Source organism: Fusarium mangiferae (assembly GCF_900044065.1).
Source record: "Fusarium mangiferae strain MRC7560 genome assembly, contig: FMAN_scaffold001, whole genome shotgun sequence".
Taxonomy (NCBI): Eukaryota; Fungi; Ascomycota; class Sordariomycetes; order Hypocreales; family Nectriaceae; genus Fusarium; species Fusarium mangiferae.
The window spans coordinates 2,277,431-2,294,015 of record NW_024573921.1 but is presented as its reverse complement, the minus strand read 5'-3'; the positions used below and the strand labels follow the sequence as shown (position 1 = coordinate 2,294,015).

The 16,585-nt window shown below is 48.7% G+C and overlaps 6 protein-coding genes across 6 annotated transcripts; 2 read left to right on the top strand and 4 right to left on the bottom strand.

Annotated features, from left to right (window-relative positions):
• Positions 1 to 482: 482 nt before the first annotated feature.
• On the top strand, positions 483 to 3,575 carry FMAN_01248 (uncharacterized protein; the record flags this gene model as incomplete). The annotated part of the gene is made up of 3 exons (XM_041832620.1): positions 483 to 601; positions 688 to 2,792; positions 2,845 to 3,575. The coding sequence occupies 3 exons, from the start codon at positions 483 to 485 to the stop codon at positions 3,573 to 3,575; spliced, it is 2,955 nt and encodes a 984-aa protein (XP_041676585.1).
• Positions 3,576 to 3,854: 279 nt separating this feature from the next.
• On the bottom strand, positions 3,855 to 4,529 carry FMAN_01247 (uncharacterized protein; the record flags this gene model as incomplete). The annotated part of the gene is made up of 1 exon (XM_041832608.1): positions 3,855 to 4,529. One exon carries the CDS (start codon positions 4,527 to 4,529, stop codon positions 3,855 to 3,857), a length of 675 nt encoding a protein of 224 aa, XP_041676584.1.
• An 820-nt stretch (positions 4,530 to 5,349) lies between these two features.
• Positions 5,350 to 7,090, bottom strand: FMAN_01246 (uncharacterized protein; the record flags this gene model as incomplete). Its single annotated transcript, XM_041832597.1, has 4 exons — positions 5,350 to 5,728; positions 5,778 to 6,321; positions 6,375 to 6,751; positions 6,813 to 7,090. The coding sequence occupies 4 exons, from the start codon at positions 7,088 to 7,090 to the stop codon at positions 5,350 to 5,352; spliced, it is 1,578 nt and encodes a 525-aa protein (XP_041676583.1).
• Positions 7,091 to 8,512: 1,422 nt separating this feature from the next.
• On the bottom strand, positions 8,513 to 9,009 carry FMAN_01245 (uncharacterized protein; the record flags this gene model as incomplete). The annotated part of the gene is made up of 2 exons (XM_041832586.1): positions 8,513 to 8,885; positions 8,987 to 9,009. The coding sequence occupies 2 exons, from the start codon at positions 9,007 to 9,009 to the stop codon at positions 8,513 to 8,515; spliced, it is 396 nt and encodes a 131-aa protein (XP_041676582.1).
• Positions 9,010 to 12,475: 3,466 nt separating this feature from the next.
• Positions 12,476 to 14,296, top strand: FMAN_01244 (putative saccharopine reductase; the record flags this gene model as incomplete). The annotated part of the gene is made up of 10 exons (XM_041832575.1): positions 12,476 to 12,844; positions 12,895 to 12,905; positions 12,956 to 13,059; positions 13,109 to 13,126; positions 13,178 to 13,370; positions 13,418 to 13,686; positions 13,742 to 13,851; positions 13,910 to 14,051; positions 14,110 to 14,215; positions 14,266 to 14,296. 10 exons carry the CDS (start codon positions 12,476 to 12,478, stop codon positions 14,294 to 14,296), a joined length of 1,353 nt encoding a protein of 450 aa, XP_041676581.1.
• Positions 14,297 to 14,587: 291 nt separating this feature from the next.
• FMAN_01243 (uncharacterized protein) lies at positions 14,588 to 15,643 on the bottom strand (the record flags this gene model as incomplete). Its single annotated transcript, XM_041832564.1, has 1 exon — positions 14,588 to 15,643. The coding sequence occupies one exon, from the start codon at positions 15,641 to 15,643 to the stop codon at positions 14,588 to 14,590; it is 1,056 nt and encodes a 351-aa protein (XP_041676580.1).
• Between the last annotated feature and the right edge of the window lie 942 nt (positions 15,644 to 16,585).

Genomic DNA, 16,585 nt, shown 5'->3' with positions numbered 1-16,585 from the left:
CTGGATTGAGAGCAGAATGGTGTGAGATAACTTCGGGATCTGAAGGGGAAACTTAATGAGTTGCATCACACAATGGCGGTTCTGTATTTCTTTGGCCTATAATAGAGATAATAACAATGTCGTGCAACGACCACCTTGGAGTTAAGCTCACAGTATTAAAAACTAAGTACATACTCCGCACAGTGATAGTACGGGATGACGTTGCCGTTGCCAAGGGTCTTGGGCGCCTTAGGGTCTTGGATTGTCCCTGGAGAGAGAGCACTGAGCGCACTACGTAAGTACGGTAAGGTACCGTCTTTGGCGGCGGGCAGGGCAGTTGTACAAACCCCACCGGAAGGTCTATCTCTTCCATCTTCCATCCCTCTCCTCTCGCTCTTTTCAAGGCGAGGGCTTTGCAAAGCTCTAGAAAGTTTCACCACCGGAACATTGACAATCGCTAGTTATCGCTGTCGTCATAGACTTCGGCGACGCCAACTCACAACATGGCGGCATTCCTGCGCGGCAAGCAGACGGGCATGCAGAATGACCTATCAGCGAGCATCAGACCTGAACTCTTCATGCCCGACGATCAGGCTCGCTATGGCATCAACTCTCAAATTAGGTATCGCTCCGTCTCGCCCAACATGTATCAGTATCATGTATGCATGCCCCAAATTGACCCAGCTGACCATCCATTCTTTGTCGCAGCTGCTACGCTTACGACCCAGTCCAGTCCCTCCTAGCTATCGGAACTGGTGAAAGCAAGTTTGGCCCTGGTAAAGTCTACATCTTCGGTCAGCGACGTGTACACAAGATTCTCGAGCCTCCCCGACGCACATCCTTCCAGATCGTACAATTCTCCGCCAACCGCCTTGTTACCGTCGACGCGAAGAACGAGTTGGGAATATGGGACCTCGACACCGGCGAGCGCATCGCCGCTCTGGTCGTCGCTGGCCAGGTCGTCTCTTTGGTGACGGATCCTATGCTTGACTGGGCCTTTATCGGTTTGTACAATGGAGACATCATGGCCTTTGATCTGGACAGAGGAAGCCTGGCCCGTTCCTTCAGACTTCCAAACTTCTGGAAAGAGAAGAACCCTGGTGCCACAACTCCGAACCTCATAACCATGTCTCTTCACCCCCGAGACGTCGGTAAGCTCCTCTTGGGATACACCCACGGCGCTGTTGTCTACTCGTTCAAACAAGCCAAACCTGTCAACTACTATGAGTATGTTGTTCCAGCAGGCGCTCCGGGAGGCAACGGTGCAGCTGTTGAGACGGTTCGAAAGCCTCGACTTACACATGCACTCTGGCACCCCTCTGGTACATTCATCCTGACAGCTCATGATGATGGAAGCTTGGTGTTCTGGGATCCAAAAGCCGAGAAGATTGTGATGGCGAGAACCCTGACGGACTTCAACGTCGACCAACCCTCGCCTGAAACTCCTACACCTGCTTTACCTGAGCCCATCACTAAGATCGCTTGGTGTTGCAAAGAGAATTGCGACGATAGTGGCCTTCTCATTGCAGGCGGACAACGCCCAGACGCATCGCCAAAGGGCTTGACATTCATTGACCTGAGCCAGACGCCAGTCTACGCGACCTCGACCTGGCAAATATTGGCTAATTACTGCAGGGGAAAACGCCAGAATGTTCTTCCTCTTCCTTCTGGTGCGCAAGCGATTAACTTCCTCCTCATTCCACGATTTTCTCCTCACTTTGCTGGCGCTCAAGACCCGATCGCTGTCATGGTTCTCCTCTCATCTGGTGAACTCATCACGCTGAGTTTCCCCTCTGGCTACCCGATCAGTCCTACCAACCAGCTCCACCCCTCCGTTTCTTTTGTTCATCCATTTGTGACAAAAGTCAATGTGTCATCTCTCGAACGTCCACGCTGGCTCTCCATGTTCGAGAAGCGCAATCAAGGCGAGCCGCTGCTCAAAGGAGGAGCCGAGGCGTCGCGGCCTCGGAAAAGATTTGAAGAGAGAACCATAATCCAAGCCGCTCATGCCGATAGTACAATCAGGATCTGGGACTCGGGCCATGCTGATGAAATTGAAAATGGAACCCAGCTCCAAGTCGATGTTGCTCGAGCTCTGGACCGATACGATGATGTAGAGATTACCTGTATGAACATGGCGACTAGCACCGGAGAATTCGTCGTAGGAACACGCACGGGAGAGGCCATCATTTATCGATGGGGTCAGAATCGCTTTTTCGGCAAAGATAAAGCTCTCCAGCTTGACCCCAATCCCAAGGGCCTCACGGACATTAGCTCGAGAGCAGAACCAGGCCTCAAGGAGGGCCTGCAGCCTCTCGTTCTCTACGAGATGATGATGGGCCCCATCACAGCTATACAGGTGTCCAATGTTGGATTCGTAGCCGTAGGCTCAGAACTTGGGTTCCTTACACTGATTGATCTTCGCGGACCTACTATCTTCTTCCAAGCTCCCATGACGGATTTCGCCAAGCCAGATAAGCGATCTTCATTCCTGAAGAGCCACAGTTCTTCGCCGGGCCCCCAGAAAGAGTGGCCTGTCGTAATTGAGTTTGGTGTCATGACCTTGGACGAGGACAAATACTCGAGCATTTGCTGTTTCGTGGGAACGAACCTAGGCAAAGTCATCACCTTTAAACTTCTGCCTGGCCAAGACGGCACATACTCTGCGTCGCTCGCAGGAGTTGTATCGTTTGATGGGAAGATCATTTCACTCAACCCCATCGAAGCTGACACGGGCAAGCCTGCCCATGCTACTGGACCGATCGTGGCAGGCCTCAGAGAAGGACGTCAGGTCAATGGCGTACTTGTTGCTGGTAAGTGGCGCATGGTTTTGGCTCAAATTGACCCAACTAACAAGGACGATAGTCACGCAAACAGAAATCCGAATCTTCAAGCCAGCCAACTCTAAAGGCGCGTCAAAAGAGTTCGATAGCATACTGTGTGATTCTGCATGTGTAGCAGAGCTCGAGTTACAGGGATTTGCTGTCGTTGGTGTGTTTGGTGACCGAACTGCTCGTGCATTCTCAATCCCGGGTCTCAGAGACATCGGAAAGGCCGATCTTCCCATGATAGATGTGACGAGGAGTACAAACTCAGTCGTTACTCAGACTGGTGACGTCTTTGCTTGGACAGGGCCAAGTGAGCTTGCCGTGATCCACGTCTGGGGAACGGGTAAAGGACCTCAACAGTCTCCAGACACGCTGATTAACCCCAAGCTTGAGTGCCCACCTCGGCCGACTATTTCAAACATGCAGTGGATCTCGGGCAGCCAATACATCTCCCCTACCGATCTTGATCTGCTGGTAGGAGGCCCAGATAGGCCTCCCAGCAAGCGAATGATGGACGCAGCGGCAGCAGAGCAACGGGCTGCTCGGGCTGGAGAGTCAGCCGCTGCATCAGGATCGGGCAGCCAGGAAGGTTGGGGAGACTACCTGACAAGGCAACTGAACGAAAGGACCGAGAAGTTGAACATGATGGGTGACAATATGGAGAACCTGCAGAACAACAGCGCTGGATGGGCAGATGATGTAAACAAGTTCCTCAATAAGCAAAAGAGGAATGTCGTTATGGGTGGCCTTAAGAGCAAGTTCTTTTAATGCAGAATCGAAAATATCCGAGAGTTATGATGGCGGACAGGCAACCAGGTTAGTTATTTTTACAATGAGGTAACAAGGCAGAGTCCTGGTCAATTTACGAGTGCAGATAGGCATTTTCTCCAACATGTCGACGGAGAGTCACGCTTGAAGCCACGAGTTTGAACTGAAGAGTGAAAGGAGTGTAGGGCTTTATCTTGATTGAGTTACTACTACCACATTGATCATCTCGCAACTGAAATCTGGGTGTCACTTGAGGGCGCATCATGAATCGCAGTCTTCTCACTGACCACTTCCTTGGAAGGAATAGCGAGGAATCTGGGGTGGCCTATCGGACACGCGATTAGAGCCATCTTGTTCAGCACGGATTTCCGCCACCATTCTCTCTGTTCGAGCAGTGAAGGTCTGGTCATTAGAGCTATAGTAACCATCATTTGAGGGTGCACTCTCGGAGAAGCCTTCATATTCGCTTGAGGCCGTGGAACTTACCGGCGAGACTGGCTCTACCTGTCTAAGCGGTGAGTTGCCAGGCTTCTGCCAATTTGCTGGAGGCACTATCTGAAGATGCTTCGCTGACTCCTTAGCTAATGAACTGGCTCGAGTAGAGCTATGATGATTACCACTGGGTTCGACAGAATGCCTTTGCAACTGCTCCAGGGCTTTAGACAGACTAATATTCTCTGTTTGATATTTCCCAGCCCTGTGCTGCGATTCAAGTGCTTCGGCCTGCGCAGTCTGTACTATGGCTTGATATTTCAAAGCATTGCGTTGGGCGGATTGGAGCTTTCTTTTACGCTGCCTCGCTATTAAACACAGCGAAATAGAGGCTACACTCATTATTGCCAAATTCGCAGCCAAAATCACGGCAGCCAGATATGAACCTTTTGGATCACCGTAAACAATGTTGGGCGAGCAAGATTCGAGCTCTCTGAGCTCAACGACCGGAACAGGAGCCATCTTCAAGACTACCTTGCGAGATGCTATAGGCTGAAAGTGGCAGTATTTAATCTGAAGAGGTTACTTACCTCGAGCACAAAGAGGGCCTGCAAGTGGTGGCGTTTTAGTGTTGCTGGAGAGAATCTGCTGCCTTTCAGTCCTTTCAGAGCTTGTGTTGGTAAGACAGCAAGGTATTCAGGGAAGCTACCTCGATTTATAATATAGTGGTGGAAAAGGTCATATTTATCTTCAAGACTGAACATTGGTATAAATCAGAGGCGAAAGAATATAAGGACTATTGGTCTGTGTGATCGAACAATAACTTTTTTTTGTCGAAGCCAAGGGACGCTCTAAGGGCTGTGAACATTCCCACATCATGTTCTCGAAATCGATAACATGCTGCAGGGACATAGACCAAGGTCGGTCATTGGAGGCTGTGACTTTATATTGAACATAAGTGTTGTTGACAGAACAACCAGATGTATGGCATCAAAGCCCTTGATCTTCTTTGAATTTCGCGAACTGCACATCCGACAATATTGACAAACGATAGAACAAAGTCAAGCAATGCATTCAGAATGATATTTTATGACGAATCGACTTTCGCTGTACTGGGAGATGTTAGGCTTCCTTGGGGCTCAAGGAGTAAGTAGTTTCTTTGACCTCCGCTAAATTATCTGTCGCAATAGCAAGACAATGGGGCTCGAGAAAACATGCTCTGGGTTGTCGCACACCGCCTGCCTATAGAGACAGATGGGATATTCGGCCATGAAGCTACTGCAGGTAAATCGTAGTTGGGTTCGTTGAAAGATGCCTCGTAGCTGAAATGACAGAATATATCCTAATACACGTATTCAAAGTTCGGGTTTTCCTTATCCGTCATATCCATGAACGCAGTAGTGTTGGCAGCAAAATCATGGCCTGCTGCTCGTAAAGCTTCACGATGCTGCTCTTTGCGTCTGTTCTCCCACTTGAAGGCATATCTAAAGACGAAAAACAGGGCGAACTCGATGCAGTTGGCCACAAGAAGTGATCCGATACCAAGGTGGTAGGAGGGTGCCTGTTCGGGACGATAGAAAAAGGGGCTGGCAATGTTGCCAACACAGGCACCAAACCAAATCATACCAGAAACAATCATCTTTTTGGACTGGCCTCCGGTGTTTGAAGTGATGAGAGAGAGGCATATGACAAATGATGCCTGATATGAGCCAGTGAGGTAGCTTCACAAAGTTAGAGGACAGCATGTTGAGCAGGATCCAATGCACTTACAAGCAGATCAAACGGCCAACGTAAGCATCTTCTGGTGCCAGAAGAAAGCCGAGCGCTCCGGCTATAGTTGGTATCATGAAGATGGCGCTGACCAGAGTTCGGCTATTGGGAGGCATATACTTGTTGGCCAGAGCACCAAGTCCGATCCAGATGACCACGAGGGCGCCCTGAGGAATGCCCAGCAGGGCCGTATGCAGCGTATCAAACCCAAGACCCTGGATGACTAGCGTGGAGAAGTTTGAAATTCCGCCGTTGGGGACATTAGAAACGAATCCAAGCAAAGTGAATAGCCATGTCTTGTAGTCGAGGTAGGCTTCTTTGATTTGAGCCCAGTTGATTCTTCGCTGTTCGATGCCAGTTTGGTTGCGTCGCATTCGAGCAATCATGATGAGCTTCTCATCGTGAGAGAAACCTCGAATGGTGCGAGGAGAATTGGGTAGTAGCAGAACGAGAGCGATGGCCCAAGCAGAGCAAAAAGCGCCAACTACAAGGAACTCGTAACGCCACGACTGAAGCGCTCCTTTGATATTACCAATTGCATAGCCTGTCAAAGAGGTGTTAAGTATAACTTGAGAGAAAGTAGACCGAAGAACTAACCAATCAGACCTCCGCCAGCAACACCTATACCGTTGAAAGCATACCAAGCTGATATACGACTTGGTTGCTCTTCACGCGTGAAGTACATGGAAGTAATGAGCATGAAAGCCGGGTCTGCGATGGCTTCAAATGCACCGGACAGGATTCTAAGAGCGAGAAGACCAGCAAAATTCTTTGCAGCGGCCTGTGTCATGAGGAGAGCACCCCACATGAAAATGTTGAACGCCAGGTAGTAACCAGGAGGGCTGCGTTGCATCAGGAGGTTCGAGGGAATAGCCCAGATGAGCCAGCCAAAATAGAAGCTGCTAGAGAGCCAAGAGTATTCGTCACCTTTAAGCTTGAGATCATCCTTGAGACCAAAGATGGCAGCATAGGAACTAGATAGGTATGGTTGGTTAGATATCGTGGTCTTTCGGGTGCTGTGTAGGTTAGACATACAGTGTTGTTTTGTCAACATAGTAAAAAAAGTAGCAAACTCCCAGAACAGGTATTATGAGTCGGTCGAGTTTCCTTCTGACTTTCTTCTCCAGAATTGGGTCGATTGAATCATCAGTAGGATATTGTGCAAGAGCTTCGGCGTATATCCCGTCCCCCTGCGGTTTGTCGACATTACCAACTTGGACACTGTCAATCCTGCTGATTCTATCGTCCGCTTGTTCCATCTCTTGAGCCTGGGCCTGTTCGAGTTCGCCTTTTGTGGCGTTGACATCGGCCATTTTGATGGCGGGGAGTGTTTGACTTGCACGAACTGCAGAAGGGGGGAGGGCGATATCGGCTTTTATAGCCCGAAGACGTCGGCCGATAAAGATCTGGTCCGTTGCTTTTAAGATGGGGCGCCCTGCAGGAGTAGATCGATGGAGCGAAACACCTTCAATTCACTTGTAAGATGGATTCAAAGACGGAACAACGACTAGCCCACATATAGGGCGAGACTTGATATATATATGCTTGGTGATTTTGATGGGGTACTAGGCGTTGTAATAGTTGTCGATCTTATTCCAGCCCGTTATTCTTCCCAGGCAATGTGATCGTGGTGATAATATTGAACATACCGACACGGGAATAAGACCGAGCGCGGACCCAGATCCGATTTTTCGGCACCTGATCAGACTCCCGATGCATTGAATGGTTCTAACGTTTCCAGTTTTGAGTCAGTTCCTCCCCAATAATAACGGCTTTTCATTGATGGATTAACTAGATCCCAAGATCCTTCCAGTAAAATACGCCTCTCAGAACATTAATCCACAATCTGGGGGATTGTCGGTAGATGAGGAGAAAACTGTGGGGAAGTTTGGGGTAAGCTCAATATCAGGATGACGAACCTTGCTAGGGGAGGAAAGAAAACCCAGGACCTTGACCCTAAGTGATAAAAAGACTTAGGTAAATTTGCATAAATTTTAGGTATATTTATCAAATTTAGGGTATCTTTTGCTGAGTTTATTTTGAAACCTTATATAAAGGTCTGGTATTTTCTTGCTCCCTAAAGGCCATGCAACCCGTGATGTGGCTGGAGATAGCATGGGTTTGGGGGTTGACTAGGGGTTGGGGGAAGGACAAAAGTTCAGACTACTTAAGAGTCCTCAGTGACAAAAAAGCTTAGGGTAGTTGATGATTAACTTGGCTTGCTCTTTGACCAGTTAATTCTCACCGCGATCTGAGATCGAAGGTTTGTTTTGGTGTTCGTAGCTCCGGGTTAGGTTAGGTTATCATGGCAAGATTGAAGCATAAGCTTGATGAAAGTCTATAAAATAACGCACAATAAACATTCACTGCCGTATATGTGAGAGAATTCAGTGTAATTGCAGAATACATAAAGTCAGGGTTTTGCTCATTCGCAGATGAATCAGATACTCATCACCTGAAAGATAGATAATGAGGGGACCACGGTCGAAACACCTCAATATAGCAACACCATCTGCGAGATAAGGCTAATTTGTCAAATATAATAAATTGTTCAAGCGATGGTATGACAGTAGAGCAATTGAAAGGCAACTGCAGCATGGAGAGAATTAAATGGGGAAAATAAGAAGAAGTAAAATCAGCAGAGATGGTGTAAAGAAGGGCTCTTTCTGGGTGATTGTAACAGTTTGAGACGAGGGTTTCCAACATGACAGCTATTTCAGCGACCGTCAATGAGTTCACGGCCCCTCGAACTGTGCTCCTATGCCGTATGTATCAAGCTGAGTGTCCGTGGTGTGAGCCTCTGGTGACTGACGTTGATGCGTCTGGGCTGCAGGCTCAACAACAACCTGTGACTGGAATAGGAGAACGAGGACTCGGTGGCAGATATATGCAACGCATGAAGTGACACGAAGATTCCACAGTGCTTCCATGTGCCTAAAGGTAAGGTTCGAGGAAGGATCAATTGGCGTCGTTGACCATGCTGAAAAGGGGTCGTCCCTGGATGGCTGTCGGAGATAGGCATGTAACTGGACTGAATATTGTCCCTCTATGGACCAGATCAAACCTTCCTGTGATCGGACCGAGTAATGTTGTTCGTAGCTAGCGCATCTGAACAAGATTTCTGTCAGTGCATGAACTTGATTCCAACATCATAGCCTGCGGGAGGACTAAAGGGTTCGCCAATGCAGAGTATAGGAGTCAGAACTTACTCTGACTGTACGGTATCTTCCATTATGAGACGCATTCAGAGCTTCATGCTCCAGTCAAAGAACCGAAGAATTTTGTGTCGTAGAGTTCAGGAAACTGGTGTACTGAGGGCTCGCCCGAGATTGTTGTTGAAGATTGCTTAAGTAAAGACAGCAACAAGATGTAGGGAAAGTTCTATGCACTTTATACGACGGCAAAAGGATGACGAAGATTCCTCTACATCCCGGCATCAAAATCTCCATCTCGTCAATAGGGAGCCGCGGGACGGGGCGAGGCGAGTCCGTTGACACTCGCGTGCACGCATCAGTAAGGGGGATAACATGGTGGTGCTGAAGATAGGGTAAACTGGCTGCACTAGTCTAATAGACTAATGTGCACCAAAGCAGACTGAAACACGGTGTTGTAGTCTTGGATCATCAAGGGAGATTCGAATGTCTCGGAGGTAAAAGCTCGCGGGAGATGAAGATGACGAGGGATGGAGTCGACAAAAAATGGGAAGCAAGCAAGTGAGACAAGAGAAAAGATGGCGGAGGGAACAGACAGATAATGACTGGAATTTGAGTTTCACGGCTGAATTGGGAAAGCAAGGCACATCAGAACCAAAGGAGAAAGAGCGCCTTGAGTGGGTGACGCCTTCTTGGCTGACCGGGTCGGTTGGAAGGGGGTTCGCCCTCCCAGACTCACCGCTACGGCGAGGCTGCTTCGAAGGAATCTGTCAATAGACATTCATTGGTGAACAGCCATTATTAAATCCTGCATGGCGACCAAAGCCGATAATAGATGCAGGGCCAAGGCTTCACACGCAAGATGATGGTGTTGGACTAAGCTTCCGCACTATGAACCCGCACGCATCTGTAAAAATAGGGGGGCGTTTTAGGCAGAACAAGACCATACACACCCACTGGGAAATTTCACAACCAACAGCATACAACTGAGCCACCAGCCGACCTCCTGGAGACCTGCAGAAATCTCCAGCGAGCCTTTCTAATTGAATCGAGAGTTTCTTGGCCGATAGGCATGAGCTTGCCTTCCAGAAATTTCAGAATCAGTGATTTCAAACAAACTGATCGCTCGAGATGGCAAACCTCAAGTTCACGACATATGACCTCACAATCATATCATCGAACTTTTATATATTCACATCCCGCACGCGTTCTGATTAACCGGGTCGACGGAAGTTTAAGTTGAGACCAAGTCTCAGCTGACCCCATACCTCTCCGTTTTCGACTGAAACATTTGAGAGGACATTATCTTGGGCCCCAAGGAATTTCCAAGTCCGGCTATTTCGATATAAACTTCCGGGAAACTTGGCACAGGGCCATCGAAGCTCTAATAAGCGATGGATGGTCCAAGTTGTCACTCGGGATCGGGGAGACTAGATGGTAATGCCGGATCCACCAATCTTAGCGTCATTCTCTCACCGGTCGATATCATATATACATTGAAGCCTCGCGGTATTCTGCCACACAGTAGCGTATCGGCGAGAGGCCGCACTGCAAGGTCGGCGTTTACAGGTGTCAAGTTGTGTCAGGTCGGGTCAGGTTTGGGCCAAAGGCAGGTAAAGCCTCACCCATTATGAGACCCAACCCCTCAAATTATGGTTAGTAGTGAAGATTTCCTTGGTCTGGACCAACACAATACTCTCAAGGCTGACTGATGCTGAAACTACTCTTTTTGCACTTTGTTCTATTCTTAGTGCTATTCTGCCTAAAACATCGCAGCGATCATTCTTATGTCGAGTTTTCTACACGTCTTCGGTTAGCCATAATATTCTTTGTGGGTTAGATTGTGTTTCCTGGTGCTAATATGTGACAAGTGTTTATGTGACATTGTAACTCTCCCTGCCTTTATGGAAATCAAATGGTCTGAGCCTTGCATAACGCCTTGTGTAACCTGAGGTCTGTTCACCAAATTACAAAAGGGAGGCGGTATCACAAAGCAGGGATGAATTCTGTCAACTGCCAATAGCAATTGATCTCACCTCAGGGCGTGAGTCTTGACTAATCCATGTTGCTGCCGTTGATTATCATGTAGCTTAAAAGTCGGACTCTCCAGAGGACTGAAATTACACCACCAGGTGTGACAGACTCGGACCAGGGAGAAGGGCAAAATCCCTTCTCTTTGTCATTGGTCTAAGACATGAGCCACACCCACATGGTACTGGCTTTTTCAGATGATGAATGCGTGGGAGGGTTTCTCTCGGTGAGGATTGGGGACCGGCTACATGACCCTGGCTATGACTGATATACATCATCTTGTTATTCCTTCCCTGCCGGCAAAGTCTGTTCGCTTTCGTGCCTGATTGAGTTTCGATCCAACTCTTGGTTGTCTTGACCTTTTGAAATGCGGTGATACTAACGACTTATAGCAACCGCTTCTCATATCACCTGAATACTCCCGTAGCGAACTAGATCTTGTAACATCTAACGGTCTAAATAATGACTGCGCCAAACATATTATTGACTCTTCTAGCTTCAAAGCAGCCTTTAAGTACGGGTTTCTCATCAATTACGTGGCAGATTAATTCCAATGAATCAAGTATGGATGTGTACAGGGAGGGTCTCTACATAAGCCCGGGGGGTTACAGAGTGTACTTTCAATCCCCCGGCTCAAAAGTTACCAGTTCACCATGTATCCAAATTGAAATCTGTGATAAGTTTATCATGCCTGCAACTGGAAGGCCTTGCTTGCGGGTGTTGGAATACTCGAAGACTTTGGATCAGGTTGCAAAGATAATTATCTAGGGAGTCAAGAAGTTAACTAATCCATCCCAGATTAACTCATAATGTTTCAAGTCTTGCCAAATATTCTTATCATTCCATCGAACACTGAAATTTTTGCCATCCCCTGGCCGCATTTTCAACTCCCCGGACTCTTCGCTAGAGATTGCAGGCCCGTGATCGACCAATTGAGCCTTGTATGATTCGTCTTACAGGGGTTCTGGTCTTGTTGTGTTGTTATCTGCCGCAGACTGACTCGTGCTTTGGAAGTTGATGTACGTAGCCTGATTCCATTTTACATTTAATATATGGATTGTAGGAACGAGTGTTCTGTCTTGTATAAACGCTACTCATGAGTTAGTGTCTTTATCTCGGGAACACATTCCAATTTAGACAGCAACAAAAACTCGTCTATTTTACATCGTCAAAAATGTCCACTTTTACCCGCGATTTCGTCACAAAGCAAAGACATTACAGGCCTGCCCCAGGCTCAAACCCCGTTCTTAGCGCCAGCTCTACGCTTTGCTACGGGTTACCTCTTGTATCAATGGCCCCGGTATCGGTTGGGAAATACGGAGCACCTAAGGTAGGTAGATATCGTTACAGCTCCTCGACCTCCGAAAGCCGGGAGGGGAGGTGCCCCTCGTCACCTACCAAAATGCGGGGCAGAACATTTACATTTTCGTTGACTGAGTAAGAGCTCCTGGAAATTCTTTTGCTTCCAACGAGAATCTCTCTATTACAACACCACAGATCAATTCATCGTCAACAATGCCTCAATCCGCCCTCCTCCTCGGTTCCGGCTTCGTTGCCACTCCTGCCGTCGAAGTCCTCGCCAAGGCTGGCGTTCACGTTACTGTTGCTTGCCGTACTCTCGCCTCGGCCAAGAACCTCGCTGGAACTTTCGACAACACCAACGCCATTAGCCTCGACGTCAACGATTCCGCTGCTCTCGAGGAGGCTGTTGCTAAGCACGACATCACCATCTCTCTGATTCCCTACACATACCACGTTGCCGTCATCAAGGCCGCTATCAAGGCCAAGAAGAATGTCGTCACTACCTCTTACGTCTCTCCTGCTATGGAGGAGCTTCACGAGGAGGCCAAGGCTGCCGGTATCACAGTCCTGAATGAGATTGGTGTAAGTAATATCGCCCTGTCTTCCCATTCTAGCTTGCTGACTTATCTCAGGTTGACCCTGGGTATGCTTCTCGACCATCTACGACTCTAACCGTTCGCTAACACATATAAGTGTCGATCACCTTTACGCCGTCGACTTCATCGACCGCATCCAGCAGGAGGGTGGCAAGATCAAGTCCTTCAAGAGCTTCTGCGGTGGTCTCCCCGCCCCTGAGAGTGTGTTTCCAAACTCAATGGCCAATGATCACAGCTAACCAACTCTCAGACTCCAACAACCCCCTAGGTACTCCAGATCCCGATCATGACTCACGCCACCGCCACTAACTACGATTAGGCTACAAGTTCAGCTGGAGCAGTCGAGGTGTCCTTCTGGCCCTCAAGAACAACGCCAAATACTACGAGGACAACAAGCTGGTTGACATCACCGGTGTGGATCTCATGGGCACTGCTAAGCCTTACCACACCGGCTACTTGGGTTACAACTTTGTTGCCTATGGAAACCGCGACAGCACTGGTTACCGCCAGCGGTAGGTTAGAGAGAAATACTTTGAGTGGCAGTGACTGACCTCCACAGCTACCGCATTCCTGATGCCGAGACCGTCGTCCGAGGAACCATTCGCTATAATGGTTTCCCCCAGTTCGTCAAGGCTCTCGTCGACATTGGCTTCCTCAGTGTCGATGAGCAAGACTTCTTCAAGCAGGCTATTCCTTGGAAGGAGGCCCTCCAGAAGTTCATCGGTGCTAGCTCATCAAGCGAGGAGGATCTGATCAAGGCTGTTCTCTCAAAGACCTCTATCAGCGACGAGTCTGTCAAGAGCCAAGTGCTAGCTGGTCTCAAGTGGAGTAAGTCTAAAGTGCTGACGGTCGGTTTTGAGCGTATACTGATAAAATGTTACAGTTGGTGTCTTCTCTGATGCCAAGACCACCCCTCGTGGAACAGCCCTCGACACCCTGTGCGCCACTCTTGAGCAGAAGATGGCCTATGAGGAGGGCGAGCGCGACCTTGTGGTGAGTACCAACAGGGAGCTTGACTTAAACATGGGGTTCCACTCTGACTTTTATCCAGTTCCTTCAACACACTTTCGAGGTCGTCAACAAGGATGGCAGCCAGAACACCTGGACTTCCACCCTTATCGAGTATGGTGCCCCTGAGGGTTCCGGTGGCTACTCCGCCATGTCCAAGCTCGTCGGTGTTCCTTGTGGTGTTGGTATGTTCTCCCTGCCAGATTGAGTAATTGATTTTATGCATACTGACCAATCCCGTAGCTACCAAGATGGTTCTCGACGGTACTATCACAGATAAGGGTGTTGTCGCCCCTGTGTACCCTAGCCTTGCCAGAACGTTGATGAAGCAGCTCAAGGCAGACCATGGGTGAGTTATACAATTACATTCATTGCGGTAATTTTACTAACTGAGTGTAGTATCGAGTGCAAGGAAAAGATCATTGCTTAAGTGAACATCCCGACGTCTAAAGGCATGCTCGCCATATGAGAAAATGTACAATCCTGTGAGTCGGCCACAGAACGCATATTGTACCACGACACCAAAATAGAAGTAAAATGAAGAAACAGAGTTTCGATAGTCCCCATTTGATGTGTTGCTCCCGATGTCTTGCTGATGTGATATTATATTAAGCCAAAGCTGTATCTAACCCCTATTACCCCTTTTCTATACGAAGAGTATTACAAGAACAAAAAGCCACCTCTAACTCCCCTATAATGGTAATATCCTCCATCCCCAAGTCTATAAGAGAGTGCAGGCAAAGGAAATCACAACGAGAGCCAGGATGCCGCTTTCACCCCGAGCCTTGACGGCCGAGTTGACGATGACAGGAGGCTGGCCTCCGTGATGCCCGTCGCCGCCACTGGATCCGCTAGATCCACCGCCGTTACCTCCATTCCCGCCGTTACCTCCATTCCCGCCGTTACCTCCATTCCCGCCGTTACCTCCGTTTCCGCCATTGCCTCCGGAGCCTCCAGCTCCTCCAGAGCCCCCGCTGCCGCCGCTACCACCATTGCCTCCGTTTCCAGCAGTGCCTCCGGTACCTCCGTTCCCTCCATTGCCTCCGTTACCTCCGTTGCCTCCACTCCCTCCATTTCCACCGGGGACTGGAACTGGAACAGGCTTGGGACCTTGATTGCAGCCTCCAGGAGGACAAGTCGGAGCAGTCCAGTTACCAGTACCGTTGTAAGTACATCCACGACACGGCTGAACGACAGGCTTGAGTTGACATCTGCCATTGGGGCATTTGTTACGATAAGGGCAGTTGACAATATTGGGTGGGCATTCGTGCCAGACGTCACCTGGCTTAGGGTTTGGGCTGGGGTTGGGAATGGGCATGCCAGTTTGGACGGGCCGAGTAGGTGCAGGAGTGGGAGTAACACCTGGAAAGGCCTCATATACGATCTGGGCATTGTTTCTCTTGTACAGGTCGTAGATGGGCCATCCCTGGATCGTGGCTCCTCCACAGGTTCCCTTGGACCTGTCGGCTGGATCACACCATTGATTGCAGAGAGCGTTATCAACCTTTGCAACGCGGTAGGCGATGGGCCCTGGGGAGAGATCAAGACGGTCACAGACACAGCTGTTTCCACGGAAGCCGATAATGTTGCCGTTTGATGAACATGATGAAGTACAGCCGGCTTGACCCAGATCGAACTGACGAGGAAAGGTGCCGGGCCTAATAGCAACGCATCCAAGATGTTGGAACGCCCCATCTTTTGTCAGAGCAGGATCAGCAGTTGATTGCGCGAAAACGCCAGCAGCAAAGATGCAAGCAAAGAAGAGTGGTAGAATCATGTTGCAACAAAGAAAAGTAAAGAATGACTAGGAACACACAAGGAGTAAGTGAGTGACTGGTTGAGTAAGACGATTCGAAGTCAGAAAGAGATGGCAGAGAGAGATATTTATCCTTGATCCAGGCCCAGGCCCTTGAGTTTGCAGTGGTCATGATTCTCTTGGCTATTCGTGAACAGAATATCTGAGATGAATATCTGAGACAAGGCTCCGAAACCATCCATCTCGGGCAATTTTTGCAGTTTCCAACGCGCCGTTTTAGGCTCCGGGCGATGTGGCATGCCGCTTTCAGGCTTGTCTTGGGTTTGAGACATCCAGGACGAGGGCTTATTAGCAGAACAGAAAATGTCTTGGCTGATCGGGATGGTCAACCACGTCAGGAATGGCCATGTTTCACCTCACATGCTCGTTTTCGATGTCTGAATCAGGCAATGAGTTAGCAGCAACTCTGAGATGGTTCTGTTCTCACCAAAGATACCCTATAATGATATACTGGAAGAAATGAGGTTCCTCTTGTTCAAGCCGCTGAGATATATCATTACCCAGTACGAGATCTAGATATATATTATTAGACTATGGGCTCGAATATACTAACATCGGATGTAGTTCCAGATATTTCTCATACTTGTCTCACAGTCTCTCTATAGCTAGAAGGTCCAAATCTCTCCACGGCTCTCAAGCGCCACATTCTAAGAATCTATGGATTCGCAGCTCATCATGGACCTTTATCACATTCCATGATCCATTGTCAACTTCATTACACTATACATTCATAGTCGACCGTGCAGACGTAACTTATATACTCCTGCAAATGGTGAAAATTTCCTCCTTATATGGAAGCCAAGTCAGGCGAGATCAACCTCCATCCTCAATCTCACATTAGCTTATCGAGTCACATTTTCGAACAGCAAGCAATATCAAGATCGCTGGGATAGAATTGATCAA